Source organism: Leptinotarsa decemlineata, unplaced genomic scaffold (genome assembly GCF_025532065.1).
Source record: "Leptinotarsa decemlineata unplaced genomic scaffold, Ldec_3_MD MMD2_tig00001719_RagTag_RagTag, whole genome shotgun sequence".
Classification (NCBI taxonomy): Eukaryota; Metazoa; Arthropoda; class Insecta; order Coleoptera; family Chrysomelidae; genus Leptinotarsa; species Leptinotarsa decemlineata.
In genome coordinates, this window is record NW_027412569.1 from 1055122 (window position 1) to 1072160 (window position 17039).

Sequence of the window (17039 nt, forward strand, 5' to 3'; positions counted from 1 at the left end):
AAGGCCATGGACCAGGAAGGACAAGCTTTTAAGTACTTGAGAGCAAAGTTTCCCAGGTTGAGTGATGCTAAAGTCAAGGAAGGCATCTTTATTGGGCCTCAAATCCGTGAAATCGTAAATGATCCTGCTTTTGACATGATTTTAACAGGAAATGAAAAAAGAGCCTGGGAAGCCTTTAAGGGGGTTGTACATGGGTTTTTAGGTAACAAAAGAGATGATAACTTCACAGCATTGGTTAAAGAGCTTCTTCAAGCTTACCACCAACTTGGATGCAACATGTCCTTAAAAATTCATTTTCTTCACTCTCATCTTAATTTTTTGAGTGACGAACATGGAGTGACGAACATGGAGAAAGATTCCATCAAGACATTGCCTTAATGGAACAGAGATATCAGGGCTGTTGGAATGAAGCAATGCTTGCAGACTACTGCTGGTCTGTGTGTAGGGATGCTCCAGAAGTGTTTTATAAAAGACAAGCTAAACGACAGCGATCTTACAATGAATCGGATGGACTTAATTGAAATTTGGTGGTACAAACTTCTTTCATTTGTCAAAACACTAAGAATAATGTTTTTTTTATTAATTTTGTACTTAAAATATTCTAAAAGAAACATAACAATATTGTTTTATGTACTTTCACTTTTCACGTATAGTATAACTACTCTTTAAGATTAAGTACTGTGTATCTCAAAAACCAGAGCTAATAAAAATTTTTCATTGTTATTTTCGTTTTTATCACCCCAAAATTAGTAGAAATTGACTAATTTAGTGTAGGAAACATTCAAAAAATATTTTTTTGTTGTGTTGTGTAATTATAGTGTTGTTTGTAAGTTGTTTTCCGAAAAATGAATCGTTAAACAAAACACATCACATTTGTGGATATGTGGGATATTGAAGTGTACCATCGTACTTCGTGTTTTTGGGGAAACTCATTTTTAATAGCGGCAATTATTTAAAAGAAGAAATTTTGTTTTGCACTGTATAGCAATAATATCTAAAGTGATCTACGAAATACAAACAATTGAGTTGGCAAAAATTGAACAACACAATGTATGAATATAATGTATTTATTTTTTTTACTGGATTGAATTTTTTTATTTTTTTTTTTTTATTTATTTTTTATTTTTTTATTAGACACGGATATTTAGTAAAAAATATAGTACATCGTACTCCGGGCTAGTCGCCAATAATAAGAAAATAAATAGTCGAAAAATTCCAGAAACATCTTAAAAATGTAACTGAAACCTATTGTACTTTTGTGCATAAAAAATAAATACCTACCTGACTTTCTTTATTCCCTATCAAATATATTCTGGATGAGTGACATAATGATCTCTGGTCATGAAAAAAAATTCCATTACACTTTGCGCTAGGTTACCCCTGCGGCAAGACATTTTTGATAAACGTCTGTGTTGCTATGGCCAAAAACTGTTGGTGCTCCTCGAGCATTATATAACTCACCATGTTTGGTATTGTTTCATTCACTCAGACAAGTATTTTTTGTCTCTTTTTATAGTTTGGGGACAATCATCCGAAAGAAATCGAAGAAATATGGTCTACCCTGTGTACCACCTGGCCAAATAATATGAAAGTTATCATAAGGTATCTCATAATAGTATCTGGAATGGCACCTTGCGAACTTTTGCCTTACGTAAGTCAAAAAATTCCATCAATACATCGACGTTAACTAACAGAAATATGCTTTCAGGCCAAAAGAGTTGTTCTTTACTTGGCCCGAGTTCAGTCGGTTAGACTGTTGGACGAAATGATGGTTGAGTTACAGACAGTTGAAACCTTGAACTGTCTCATAGAAAGAACGGAAACTCCGCCATTTTATCGTTTGACAGTGATGAGGAAGACTTCCAGCCATTCGGATGGAACCAATGGTGTATCAGGGCAAGCAGATTCTAATAGTAGAAATGACTTGAGTAAGCGTCTGTTATGAACTGGAAAACTTTAATGCTGATGATAAATTTCAGATATAGAAAAAGGCACCATACATACTAAAAGACATAGTGGCGAGGATCCCTGTAAATCCTCAATAGTCAAATCGGAATCAGCTTCCAATGTGTTTTCTGAATTTGCAATGTCAAGGCCCGAAAAAACAAGAAATCAGGATGAGATGACTAGTTCTTTAGAAGAGGTAACACACTGAACACTTGATGAGATATGTTTGAATATCTGAAGGTTAGTTATTACTACGTCTCATCATAAATTTTGTACTGTAGGTGGCAATTGAAGAAGATGTGATTCTTCGTGACAAATTGGATATACCTCAGCCCCATCCACTGCCAATGCCTGAATTTGGGGGATACTTTGCCCCATTGACAGAATATTTACCTGACAGTTCTCAGCCAATATCAGGATTTCATAGGTAAGATTAAAACAACAATATACTTATATCGTTCTTCTATGGTATACTCTACGATAAGTCTTTCTAGAAGGCTGTATATATTGTTACGTTTTCCCCGTATGTTCGACAATAATTGATCACACTGTACAATTAAACTCAACTTTATTCTACTATGACACTACTAAACTATCAGTGCAACACAAAATCTCCAACTAAACTCAAGAACAATGCTCAAATCTCTATCGCCTCATCAGCTCAATTCGCACGGCACTTTCCGAACTAGACTAACCTCTCCTACGTCGTGGTAATGCTTATATAAGTCGATGGAAATCTTTGGATGCCGTTGGAACATTTCTCGAGCAGACACGGCGTTCCAGAATTTTTGAGAGAGATACAAGTGAGGCTGAGCACGACCTTGACCAAGTCGCAGTCGATCGGAGAAGACGAGCGTTGGCCGGCGTAATTTTTTTTCAGGAGATGATTTAAAACGATACATTGAAGAAGGGGGTTACAAAAATGTAACGAAGAGTTCTTTTTCTTGTAGTAAAATAAGTAAAAATGTTAAAGGTAACAGATATTGAGAGCAATGAATATTGATAATCACTTGTTCCGAACACAATTTTAGTTTATTTTCCAAAGGGGTCTAGTGGTTGAATGATGGTTTGTGATAATTCAATTGAAACACTTCTTACACACGTCAGAAGTGCAACACTCTTCTTGACGGGATTTCGCCAACCAACTTGGCGTTATAAGGATATGAATTCATTATTTCTTGCAAATACCGATTTTTCCTGTTCTACAATTTTTTTCTCTTTCGAACTATTTCTTTTTCTATATTATACTTTTTCAAGCAAATATTTTTATAGCTATTGAAAGCACAATAGAAGACTGATACAATAGGAAAAAATTGCTTACTGTGACAGTGCTAATCAAACGATAAACAGCTGACCTGAACAATTGAATGTGAAATATAGGTTATGTTTATTGTTTCGGGATTTGTTGTGTTTTGAGTTGTTCAGTTGAGAAATTGTGGGAGTAATGTTTTTTATTACGATTATTATATACATGAGAAACTGATGATTACGTAAAATGAATTACTTTTGCCAACAGGAAGCACAGAAAACCACAACAATTTGTGAAGGCAACTAACAGGACTTTGCTTTGTTTTTCTGTTCCACTTAATTCTAATATTTCCGATAGATGTCGTATCTGGACGATGAACTCTATGGTAATGGCCAAACCGAAATTAAACTAAACTATTGCAGACTGTTCTTTGAATCATTTTTGAGCGGCAATTACTTCATACAAAACCATTTTTATAGTTAAATTTCATGTTTCTAATTTCTGATATTCTTGAAAACATGAAACTTCAAAAATATCATTGTATATTTGGTATATAGGTACAAATCCCAAAATATGAAAAACTCTTCATGAAATTTTAGATTCAAAATTATATTGTTTTAAAAGTAGCTCAAATCTACTATTTTAATCAATATCAAATTACACTATTGGGAATCCTATTTTTAATCTAACGGTGTAGTTACTCAAAATATATTCACCATGTCAATTAATCAAAATGGCTTTTGCTTTGTGCAAGTAGGTCTTATTTCTTCTCTATTTTCTGCCGAATAAAGCGATGTATCAACAGTCAATATATAATTATGGTAGTCAAACTCAACTAGAAGATTTTTATACTTTTTTTGAAAGGTAATCTTTTCATTTTCAATTATATCAACAAATAATGAATCTAACGAGCTTTTTTATATTAGATGAAGTGAGGTACATATCAAAACCTTGATACCAAAAGTTGATTTATTATTCATTCGTTGAGAGTTATTCTACATCTTGAATTGTCCAAAATTTTATGTCACAAATATTTCTCTAAAAAAAGTCCAATGTGTGTAATTGAAAAAACTATATATTTCATTTGAGGAAAAGGCACTAGACAGTGTTTCACAATACTAATATTTATTTTGAGAATTCAATTTACAAATTAAAATTCTCTTTCAGGTGTAATGTTGGAGTGATGTTGTTGTGTGACATTGTCGTTGATGGAATCGAATTGGACTGGACGATACATGTTCCGTTGATGTTGCATATCTCGTTTTTGGGACTAGATCACAATCGACCTCTAGTATACCAACACTGTAAACAGTTACTGCTCAATTTACTGATTGTGCTCGCACATCATAATGATCATTTGACAGTGGCTCATATTTTACTAAACAGCAAGACAAAACAGTTGGAGTTGGATTTGACAACGCCTACGCTATCAACTGTCGTGGAACATGCATTCACAGGTTTGTACAGAACAAGATAAATAATCTTTTGAATTCCTGTGAAATATTTTGTAAGAGACGCGCGACCTACAACATTTTTGGAAAGGGATTAGCTGAAGTAGAAGTAATGTCACATTCTTGTCTCATATGGCTCCAAACCCTCACTAAAGTACGCATTTTTTTTATTTGTGACTTGACATTCGGAAGATTTTTCAAAATTTGTTTTTATCGACTCAGACTTCATGGTTAAATTCTGAAATTCTGAAAAGTGGACGATGGACAATCCCTAAAACATACATGGCAGAAACACTTGGTATATCGACTGGTGGAAAACTGAACATGGGACACAAGCTGGAATATACTGTATGGGCAGAAATTTTCGTGACAGTAACCATCTCAGTCAATGCATGTCCATATTTCAAGCGGAAGTGTATATAGTGAAAATGTATTGAGAATTTTACATTTTATACATTTTTGCGGGTCATTTTTTTCCAAATTTTAATTTTGTTGTCTCCTTTCACTCTCCTTCATGTCAATAAGTCATTTTCGAACAATTTTTCTCTACGAATTAAAATTGAAACAAAACGCTGCCTAAACAGCCTGAAAAATCAACCAGACATTTGGCAATACTAGTGTTAATGCCGTGTTCGTCGCTGGTTTGCGAAATTTAATTTCCGAGATTTTAGCATCAAAGATAAGCCCCGAATTAGTCGACTTAGAGTAATCCAAGACGAGGACTTGAGGATCGTGGTGGAGACTGACCCATCACAAACGGCGTGTGGGATGGCGAAATAACTGGGCGTCAGCTCCCATGCGGTTTTTGATGGTTCAAAACTTATTGGAAAGGTCACGAAGCTCTCAAATCGTGAGGAAATCGATAAAATTTACTGAAAATTGCGTTGGCGGCAACAGAAGAGGTTCGATTCTGCTCTACGACAACTCACGTCCACATGTTTCACAAATCACCGCCCGAAAATTGAACGAATTGAGTATCGAAGTTCTGCTTCACCCACCATACTTCCCAGATCTTACGCCAACCGACTACCATCTTTCATGCACTACGATAACCTTCGTCAATCAGGATCAGGCAAAAACGGCCTTCGTCTACTTCATCAAATCTTGAATATGTCATGAAGAATGTAATAAACAGGTAAACAGGAATAAGCCAACTCTTTACTGAATGACAGGATATTCAAGAACCACAAACAAAGAAAAAACTGCACATGGATCATCAGCTCAATATATTGGCCCTAAATCAGAGCTGTAGAGATACCAAATCAATAGTTCGGGACCAGATAAGAAAATGGGTCATGCAAAAACAAAGATTATTGTGAAAATAAACGTGAGTACTTCCACAGAAAAATTGTTCAACAGAGACCATCTGAAAAAAGTACTGAAATATTGCTTCAACATAGCAGGGTACATCTCAGAATGATTGACAGGGTTACTCACTAGACATTGTCCTTTTAACGGACATTTGAACAGACATTTTACGAGGTCCGGCTATTGAATAACGAGACTGGTTACGAAAAAGGGTTTTATTGTAAAAATTATTCTACATTCGAATGCTCCCCTTCAATATACTCCCCTCTCCTCGCTACACACCTTTCCATACGCTTTTTTCATTGATTGAAGCAGTGCTGGAAGTCTTCTCTTTGGTGAGGGCTTTTAGGAGCTCTACCGTTTTTTGCTTTACCGCTTCCGTCGACTCAAATCGAGTCCCCTTCAAAGCAGATTTTATCTTCGGGAGCAAAAAAAGTCGCACGGTGCCAAATCTGGTGAGTACGGCGCGTGTTCGAGCACTGGAGTGCGTTTATCGGTCAAATATCGCTTCACAGATAGCGCGTTGTGGGCAGATACGTTGACCTGGTGTAAATCCACGAGTTGTTCTTCCATAACTCGGGCCGTTTCTTACGAACTCGTAAACTGACAAATAATAAGTCTGGTTGACAGTCTGACCCTCTGGAACCCATTCAGTCATCACGATACCATTAACGTCATAATGCCTTGAATTTTGATCAACAATGCCTTGAATTTTGATTTGGACATCCTTGCTTTTGTGATTCTGGGCGATTCAGGCGTCTCCAATGTATCGATTGCCGCTTTGTTTCAACATCGTATTGAAAATTCCACGTTTCGTCACAAGTAATACTGTTTTTCATCAGTCCGGGATCTTCTTCTGACCTTTCAAGGAAATCTAAGCAGATCTGTTGACGCAAGAGCTTTTGGTCGGGAGTAAGGTTTTTTTGGTACAAACTTCTCACGGACTTTTGTTGTGTGTAATTCCGAGTGTAAAATTTCACTAACCGTTTCTTAATCGGCGTTTACAGCCTTGGCAATCATCCGGATGCTCATTCGACGATCTGCACCTACAATTTGGTTGATGTTGGTCACTGTTTCCGGAGTTGAAACAGTGATAGAACGACCTGGGCGCTGGTCATCTTCAGTGCTGTCTCGGCCCTCACTGAAGCGCTTACACCACTCAAAAACACGCGCACGAGATATGGAATTGTCTCCATAGGCCTCTTACAACAATTTATAGCACTCATTCGTCGGGGTTTTTCCAATCTAACGAGAAATTTGAGATTGATACTTTGCAATGGATGTCGTGAAAAGATGGAAGGAAAGAGCAATGAGCTCATATGGCTGCAGTGTTTTCCAGAGGCTTGGAAAAAAACGGATAAGTCGGTCTGCTGCCAAGTAGCAAAACAAAACAGTGAAAATCATGTTGATAAGTTACAACATTGGGTAGAACATACATATACAATAAATACTATACTAAGATAGCCAAGAGTAAGAGAGTACGGTTATAATTCCCAATCAGTGACACAAAAATATTCAAACCAGCACTTAATTTGTTGTAGACACTTTGCATCCTCGCAGAGCCGGATTAACCCTGTATGGGCCTGTAGGCAATACAATTTTCGGGTCCCTTTTCTTTACCTACTCTGACTGACTAAATCATGTGATGTTTTTTTTGCTTTCTACCCACGTTCCTGAATACAATTCCCGATATAGGCATGGATGACGTCCTAAGGGCGAGTTCAGACATACGCAGGGTCTATGCGTGCTCAACGCGGGTTGGCTGCGTGTTAGTACAGTCACCCGCGCAGCCCACGCGTAGAGTACGCCTACGTTTGATTCCGCCCAAAGTTTAGGTGTTTTCTATGTATACATGAAAAATTAAACGCGACTCAGTTATTTTTAATTTAAAATATATATTTAACCAAACGCAATAAACAAAAGAAAAAGTGAAGTAATTTCAGTACCTTCTGTTGATTTAAATATGGACTTTTCTAACTTTTTCAGATATAAAATCTTTTACGACTTCTTCAATGTGGACCTTTTCCAATACATCATTTTCAATTGCCATTATCGATAATGAATTTAAGCGATGTTGAGACATTGTTGCTCGAAGAGAATTTTTTAATAATTTCAATTTTGAAAAATTTCGTTCTCCTGTCGCGTTTGTTATCATCAAACTTCTATAAATTTGCAATGCTATCATAACATTTGGGAAAGTTGATTGAACCATATTATTAAGGATCAATTTATAGGATTCTTCAGCAGCTACAATGTTATCTTTCCCGGCATCCTCCAATTGTAAGACGAAGTACTTGAACTGCCCTATCTCGTTTATGAATTCATGCTCAATGTCCTCGGAATAATGCTCAAAAAATTTTTTACGAGCCTCTTTGATTTGATCGTCCGAACCTAGAATTTCGTCATTTCCACGAACCAATATTCTTTTTCTTTGTTGTATGCAATTTCCATAGAAGTGTCAGTTCGGCCTTGACAACGCCGTCTACTAATCAGGGTCTGTACACATTCTCGGTGCGTTCCTGTATTCTCATGGGATTGAATTCTATGAGATGCGTTTTTCCAATCAGAAAATCCTGTTTGAAACTGTGATTGGTTTTCGACGCCACCAAAGAGAACACATGGTAAACAGTATACTTTTCCAGTCGATGAAGAATATATGAGCCACTCTCGTTTCATTTTATCACCACTTATATGTTTGAGAGAAAACATTGACTGAGAAAAAAATCTTTTGCTATCTTCGTATTGACGGCTTGAAGCAGAAAAATCACAGTCAAAGTGTTGACATTCGTTAAAATCTCTGATACACCAATAATCTTGTATTTCTTTGGTAATATTTTGCCACAAGCCAATGTCTTTCTGGTATTCTACAACTTGATAGGCTTCGTTTTGTTGTGGTCGTTCTCAGCCTCACTTGCCTTGGCACCTGCTAACGTAGCTTGTTTCTTGATACTGGTTAGCCTGTTCAGAACACTCGCTAAGAATATCTCCTGAGTCGGCCTCCGAACTCCCGGTTTGATCAGCAGCAGACGTACTCGGAAAAGGTTGATTTTCGAGTGGTTGACGAACAAATCCAAGTTAGAAAAGGTTTTGTGTCTTCTTTAATACCTCATCACGCTTATTTTGTTGGTATAGCCGCTTTTTACGTTTTTCTGCACCGCTCAAATGCTTTTTTTTTCACGGGCTAATCGGACATTTTGTTCCTTGAAAGAAAGGTGTAAATGAAAAACTACGACAAAGAAATGGTTAAATTTTCAAAAAAATAAAGATCTTCGTACCTATTATTGGTCAAATTATAATGTCACAAATAATTATTGAACTTACCTTATTTAATTCTGTTTTATAATTAAGATTTATTCAAGACAGTATTCATAAAAAAAACTAATACTCTACTCCTATTCAGAATAAACACAAAGCATAAAGTGTTTTTCAATTCACTGTCGTTAAACGCTCCTGATAGCATCCTATGAATCGGGGATTTCCTCAACGTAAAATGACATTAACAGTTCGCCTATTCACTGCGTTCCGAATTTTTTAAATACTTTTGGTGTATGTGAAAATCGTAAGTCTTCAAACACGGAGCACTCTAAAACTTTTTAAATTTACCTTACAATCACAAAACTCACATATTGTAATTAACGTATTTCGAAAATTTGGAATTATCATGCTACAGAAGCTTACAGAACGCACTCAACGAATCGGGGATTCCCCCAACGTGAATGAAGTCCAGTTGCGTTCCGAAGGATTATATTAGTTCTAATATTAGATACTAGATGGTTCTGTATGTATAAAGTGTTACATGTGTTGAAAAAAAAAGAATAGTATTGTTGATTATCATTTTCGATCCATAAAATTTTTTTTGCGGGCTGCAGTGGGCCCCTGTCGATCCTGGGCCCCTAGGCAGTTGCCTACTCTGCCTTAAGGTTAATCCGCTCTGCATCCTCGTAACTATTTTGAGCATAGTTAGTGATATGCAATTCTGTACTGAAAGGCCCGAAATGCCCTCTTCTAAAAATGTGTTGAGGCCAATAGAGTAAGTAGTTGTGACTGAATCAATCCATTCCATAATTATATCAGATCATTGTCACATCTAATATAAGAATGTAGGCTTTCACAGCTGTATCAATGTTTTGGTTGGTTTCCGAGTTTTTCCGTTGTCTTCTTTTGGTATAATCTCCAAATGTTTCAACTGCAACTGCGGCAGTCATCTTCTTGTAGTGTCAGCTTGACACGTCAAGAAGAGTACTTCGACACGTCACTGAAGGTGACTGCCACAGTTGTAGTTGAAACGTTTGGAGATTATAACCGAAGAAGACACGGCAAAACCCGGAAACTAAGCAAAGCATTGATACGTCTACGGGTTTCTAGGAAATATAAAAACAGGTCTCTGGTTAATCTGATGGCAACATTTTCAATTTTTCGATACTAATAAACCTTATGTTTATTGAATTTGTTCTTTTTGCCAAAAGTCTCTCCATGATTTTTGACTGGCTCTTCGTCACCTTATAGTACGTTGTGTTAAACCTTAACAAAGTAAATAAAAGTTACGTACACTGTCCCCCTTCAGGAACTTGCGGTGTAACATAAAAGGTTTTATTAAACTTATTATTTCAGAGTCAGATCCAGCGATCAACGAATTTTTACAAAATCAAATTGCACCCAGTGGAGCAGCTGACAATAGTGCAAAAGTAAATGTACCATCAGTCCAAGCACCTAAATCCGAGGAACCAGGTGAGTGTACCAAGAGTTCGGAAATTCAGCGCGCTGTGTGTCAGATATTGCCAAATTTTCTCATCAGAAATTATTTCAGAAGAAAAAGAGATGCTGCGATACCACAAGTAGTCGTCATTCCAGACAACATAGAACCCGTACCGGCAACTAAAATAGAACTGACTGTTTCGGTAATTGTGAAATCGTTGATACAATTTCTTGCGACACGCCAAAACGCGCCGTTATGGAACTACGAAGACATCACAGCAAAAGTGTGGACGATTCGAAGTTTCGAACAAATTGACATGTTCATGCAATACATTTTGAAAGTTTTCAGAGAATCTCTACCTAACGCCCACATCAATGAACGGTGGGCCCAAACCGCTTTGCAGTTGGGTCTGATTGCTCGTCTAGACATTATGCAGGCAGGTCGTTGCAGATTTATAGATCTCTGAGGGTTCCTATCACGTCAAGAATGCTGTCAGATATTCTGAGTCGACTAGTCGAAACAGTCGCTGAACAGGGAGAGGATATGCAAGGTGAGGAATAGATACCTATATTCTAATTAATCTGATTTTCTTTTTATACAGTGTGTACAAGCCAAATGAAATAAATTCATAATTTCGGTTACGGTACATATTTTAACAAAATCCCGAACCACGTCAAATTCAAATTATAATTCGAAATATTTCAACGGAAAAATGCTACCCCTACCTTCAACCCCCGGCGAATGACAGGTACAACCCCAATTTTTTTTAAATAGGCTTGTGATGTATCATTTGAAAGGTCTCTTTATTCTCTATTCTAAATGTTATTGCCATCAAGTTTATTGCAACAATCAAGATAAAATAAAATAAAATCATGTGGTTACCGAAATTCGATAAAATACACTCAAAACTTATTGCGATATACTCGAAACTTATTTCATGTTGAGGTATTGATAATAGGAAACCAAGCGAAAACCATAGCAATGTTTTTTTAAGATGGTATCCTTTAAAAAATTGTAAATGATTTCCTTGGCAACGTTACTTTAAAACGCCTTGTCAACTTGTTTTGTATGTTACAACATTAGTTGTCAGTATTTTAATTCAAGTTTAAAGTTCGTTAACTTCAAGTCTGACAAATGGATAGAATAATGGAAATGCGTGAAATAACAGTTTTACAAATGATTGATTATGGAGATAAAACCCGAACACAACAGGAAGTAGCTCGCCTATTTCATAAAAGATTTCCTAATTTACCGCCCGTATCTCAAGGAACAATAAGCAAAATAGAGAAGCAGTTTCGCGAGCTTGGTCATAGTTCGAATTATATCAAGGAGGTTATGTTCAGCGCCATCTGCCCGCGAATAGATCAAGCAATAATGTCGATAATTGTGTCAAATACAGATCCGATATGAAATGAAAAGGAGAGTTACAAACAAACATACATATAGGTGAAGCTAATATAAAGCGTGTAATGTAAAAAAATGGTTGAAATCTGTTAATGATAAGTGATGGGTCACATATAGTCTTTCACCTACTCAAATGTATATGAAATTGTTAAAGATTCGAGTTCTGAATTTCAACATTTTTTCAGGCTACGTAACAGAATTATTATTAACTCTCGAAGCAGCAGTAGAGTCCCTAGAATCCGACTTCCGGCCATTGGATTTCATGAAGGACTTCTTCAAATCTACTCTAATCTCAACAACAAGGAAGCTACTCCCTGAAACGCAATGCCGAAGGAACTCAGCGAACGTAGTTGGTGCCCCTTTCTACAACTATTCGTCTATAATTGGCCATGCTCGAAGTACCAGTTACTCAGTAAGCTACGGCTTAAGAAAGAGTACACAGTCGTCGAGCGAAGTGAAAGACCGCAACAGACATACCGTGAAATCGACCCTCGAACCGGGTTGAACAAATTCTCTCCGAATCTCTCAAGATCGAGATCTGCACAGAGTTTGAAGATGTTGGGAGACTCCGCCACTCAAGATGACAAGTTGACGATATTGGCGCAACTGTTTTGGTTGGCTGTTTCTCTTCTGGAGTCCGATTACGAACACGAATTCTTGCTAGCTGTGAGATTGTTGGCTAGTGTTATGCATAGGCTTCCTCTTGATAGACCGGACGCCAGGGATAAGGTCGAGAAACTTCAGCTTCAACTGAGGTGGAACTCTTTTCCAGGAGTTCACGCATTGTTATTGAAGGTAACATTTCAGCTTCATTAAATTTTGTTCTTTAGCTCATCTTAAACACCTCACTAATAGTTAAGCTAAGAAATAAATGAATCTATGTTGGATAAATGCTGAGAAATCAAATAATTTATGGATTTTGGTCGAACATTGAGTTCTTCACACAAAATTTTATTGTTGGTTGATAGAAACGTAATAACATTCACCTATCACTCTTGGTCGCATAGAGCAAGTTGCAGTAAAATCACTTTTTCATCTCAGTATAGAGGTCAGGTAAAAATCTATTATCATTTCTTGAAAATTCGCGAAATGAATCAACTCACGCCTACTCACGCCACATCGTGAATTCATCTCATTTCATCGAGAAAGTAAGTACCGTGGACCTGCAGCCGAATGAAATTTTGGTTAGTTTCGATGTCGTTTTTCTATTCACCATGGTACTAGTGAAGGAGATGTTGGAGCAGATCCAACAAATTATCTCAGAGGACATCCCAGCTCATCACTACATATTTCAATGGAATATCTGTTTCTATGAGCGAATGGGACGTCATCTCATCCCTGTGTTCGCAAATTTCTACATGGAAGTTTTCGAGAAGTAAGCAATCAGCATCGCTTCATCAAAATTTACCTGTTGGTTTCGCTATGTTGATAACATTTTTGTTAAAGGGGCCTCGTGGAATAAGCGTTAGAACAGTTCCTACGCCTCATCAACTTCATTCATTCTTGCATCTAGTTTGCTATGGAAAATAAACACGAAGGAAAGATACCATTCTTGTGCCCGTAGAATATGTGAACCGGAACACCTACAAGAAGAATTGGAACACCTTCAAGTGGCTTTAAGTTCGAATGGATACAGTGTAACCGAGATCAACAAGGACATGCCATGAAACTGAAGACGTCTCCAAGTCAAAATAGGGGTAAACTCAAACGGTTGCACGTGTGTTTCTACTGTACATTCCTAGGGTTACAGATAGAATCGGAAAAATCCTAAGGAAGCATAACACAAAAACAGTGTTCAAGCCACTAGGAAAATACAGCAAAGCCTGAGATCTGTGAAAGACAGAAGAGATCCACTATCAGCTGCGGAGGAATACTGTATACCATGCATCTGCGGAAAACTTTATATCGGTACCACCAAAAGATCCATCAAATGAACATCGGAGAAACTGTGGCAGTATCGGAACACGCGTTTAATGAAGAAGATCATACGATACTGTTTGAAGATGTGAAACTAATTGCACCCGATCATGATACCACAGTCGGCTTGTACGGGAAGCCATAGAAAACCACAAACACATAGAAAACTACAACAGAAAACAGGAGGCGATAACGCTTAACCGGATTTGGAATTCCATACTAAAAGAGGCTAAGATGGCAGCAGTGCAACGCAATGTAACAGGTAATGACACTTCGGCCAAAGACGCTAAGGTGGCAGCAGTGCAACGCAATTTAACAGGTAATAACAACGAACCAATTTGAAAGGCGGGCTACCTGTGTCAACATAAATACAGCTTACGAGCTAGAAATCACAAGTCTTCGTGAACCTATGAAGAAGCCAGCCACTCGTGCTGTCGAAACGTTAGGATACAGTTCCAAACCACGACGGCCTTCAAACCCGAACGAAGATCATAACACTGATTCTTGGATATACTGAACACAGAAAAACTGACGGAAAACTAGGTTACTTACTTACAGTGATTGTATCTCAACAAGAACTCAAACTACCATTCAGGGCAAAACGTGCTATGACGATGAAACTTGTTAGTGCCACCTGGATTTGTGAGCCACATCTTCTTGATAAACAACTTTGTCATCTATATTTATATATATATATATATATATATATAAGACCAACAGGTTTACAGCGAAATAAATCAAACCTGCTTTACATCCTAGAAGAAGAAATACTTCAAACTTCGACTACAATACAGCCGCCAATGGTAGGCACATTCTATTTGCTTTTCATAAACAAAGTTCATGTCATAACCTTACGACTATTTATCAGCAACACTATCAGATTGGCCAAGAACAAAAGAGGGCCTCTGACATTCGCCGGTGTTAACAGGATTCCCTGTTGCGGGGCTCAAATTGCATCGGAACTACCAAACGCAGTATCAACAGAAGGATACAAGATCATAAGCTGTCACTTCAACGACCAGAGTAATCCGCAATTGCAGACAATGAAATCTGACCAGATTTTTCATCCATCACACTAGTGATTCATTTTCAACATACTAAATTTCACATGAAGTCCTTTTCGAAGGTCGTTTCTAATTCAGATTTTTGCTATTAGATGTGATTGTCAGGAACAGAATCTCATGCACTTCACTTGCGTGTTGTGAAGACTACAATTTTTTTTAAATTAGTTTTCACATTAAAAACATTCTCTCTACAGTAATATCGGTTTGATTACTTCAATAATAAGATATACTTTTTTTTAGGGTTGCACCCATCCCAACATAATGAGCCAGTCGTGGCACTTTTATCACAACTTCACCCTTCTCCTGAATTTCATCGTGTGTGGATCCTTCAAAGCATCGCTTTTCCAATGAATGTCATAGCTATGCTACTTACATGCTCTTGATTACGAAGACGCAATGAGCTTTGCATTCGAGCTGCTGAAAATATTGCTCAGGTATAAGTTATTGATGAAACTTTTGCTGTACTTATTATCAAATCTGTTGTGGTTTTCAGAGTGAGCATCGAAAAGGGTAAAAAATTAGAGAATCTTGGAACTGTCATGAATTTGTACAGCAGGGAGAACGTTCAGCAAGGAGAGTTTTCAATGGACCAAATGCGTTGTGAAATATCTCCATGATATTTATTCCCATCTGAGTTTGAACATGCTGTCGTTTTTGATCGAAGTCTTAGAAAAAGGACCAGCAATCTTCAGCTGCCAATCCTGAACATAGTTCACTGTATTTTGCATTACGTAGATTTGGCCTCTGCTGCAGCTCAGCAGTCAATGCTGATTTGTTGAAAGTTATTGTTAAGTACGTGGAAGGGCCAAACTGGAAGGAGGCGCTGAAAATACTGAAGTTGGTGGTTAGCAGATCGAGTTCTTTCGTAGCTCCGCCCATTTCAGTGTTGTCACATTGGGAAACTTTGGCAGCTCCCATACCCCACCCTTCTTTCAACGAAGATGCGTTTGTCAGGAAAGAGCTACCAGGTGAAAATTTAAGATTTTTGAAAGCGAAAAAAAAATTGTAATGTATGACTGATTATAATTTCAGGAAGAACCATGGAGTTCACGTTCGATATGTCTCAAACTCCTGTAATGGTCGAAGATATCTGAACAAATCTGAAGAACAAAGTGCATCAGCAACATCTGCAACTCCAGAAGATCTTGTTTATCGCCCCCTTGATGTTTTCCTTTGTCTGGTTGGAAGAGACCGTGGATGTGTCAGGTATTTTATTGTTTTGTAAGACGAATGTTTGCTGGTGGAGAGCTTCTTCAGTGTTAATGCACATTTGGGAAATACAATTTACGAGGAGTTTTTTGTTTTGAATATCAATGGAGTCATAATTGGGAAGAATTTCATTATGTCTCATAAGATAAAATTAATTCTATCGACACTATAAATTACACTATTCTTGTAAGTACTTACACGCTAATGATTACATGAGTGTAGTCGAAATTGTTGAAAGTTCTGTCTGGGAACTATTCAAATTGAAGGTAGATGTTGATCTTAACTGATAACATAATCAACAATATTTTTTAGGTAATCTGGTGTATTTTTTAATAGATTGTGAGCTTCCTTGAAGTTTTACCAAGTGTCCTAATATACATGGCCTATTTATATTTTGAACTGCTTCCTTACAAACAACCTTTGGAACTTCTTTAGGAGTTTGTGCAAGCTAAAAGAGCATTAATATATTTGTCCATTCTTCTAAATTGAATTCCGATTTTCTATAAATAGCTTGGCTTTTGTGATTCAGTGTTTGCATTTGCAAATGATATATGTCTCTTCTCTGCATTGGCTGAGCCAAAGTTTGTGTCTTAATTTTTTTCATGTGTATTCTAAATGTTCATTATTCCTGTCCATGTTGAAACATTTCTCAACTTGTTTTTTCAGACAAGTTTTTAAACAGTGAAAGAGAAATGAAAATTTCTATGTTTTTTACCACTTTTAATTGTAAACTAACGTTACTGCATTCTCAAACTAATACAATTGTTTTAGTTTATTAAAAGTGGTAAAAAACA

The 17039-nt window shown here is 37.0% G+C and overlaps 1 protein-coding gene across 2 annotated transcripts in view; it reads left to right on the plus strand.

Moving 5' to 3' along the window:
- LOC141482664 (protein furry-like) overlaps positions 1 to 15354 on the plus strand; it is a 43058-nt gene extending 27704 nt beyond the window's left edge. For both annotated transcript variants that reach the window (XM_074176246.1, XM_074176245.1), the window contains exons 5-13: positions 1517 to 1651; positions 1709 to 1928; positions 1980 to 2143; positions 2229 to 2374; positions 4364 to 4653; positions 10567 to 10683; positions 10751 to 11201; positions 12241 to 12850; positions 15277 to 15354. In XM_074176246.1, coding sequence (XP_074032347.1) covers positions 1517 to 1651; positions 1709 to 1928; positions 1980 to 2143; positions 2229 to 2374; positions 4364 to 4653; positions 10567 to 10683; positions 10751 to 10794 — 1116 coding nt within the window. In that variant the 3' untranslated portion in view covers positions 10795 to 11201; positions 12241 to 12850; positions 15277 to 15354. The remainder of the gene's footprint in view (positions 1 to 1516; positions 1652 to 1708; positions 1929 to 1979; positions 2144 to 2228; positions 2375 to 4363; positions 4654 to 10566; positions 10684 to 10750; positions 11202 to 12240; positions 12851 to 15276) is intronic.
- The last annotated feature ends 1685 nt before the right edge of the window (positions 15355 to 17039 follow it).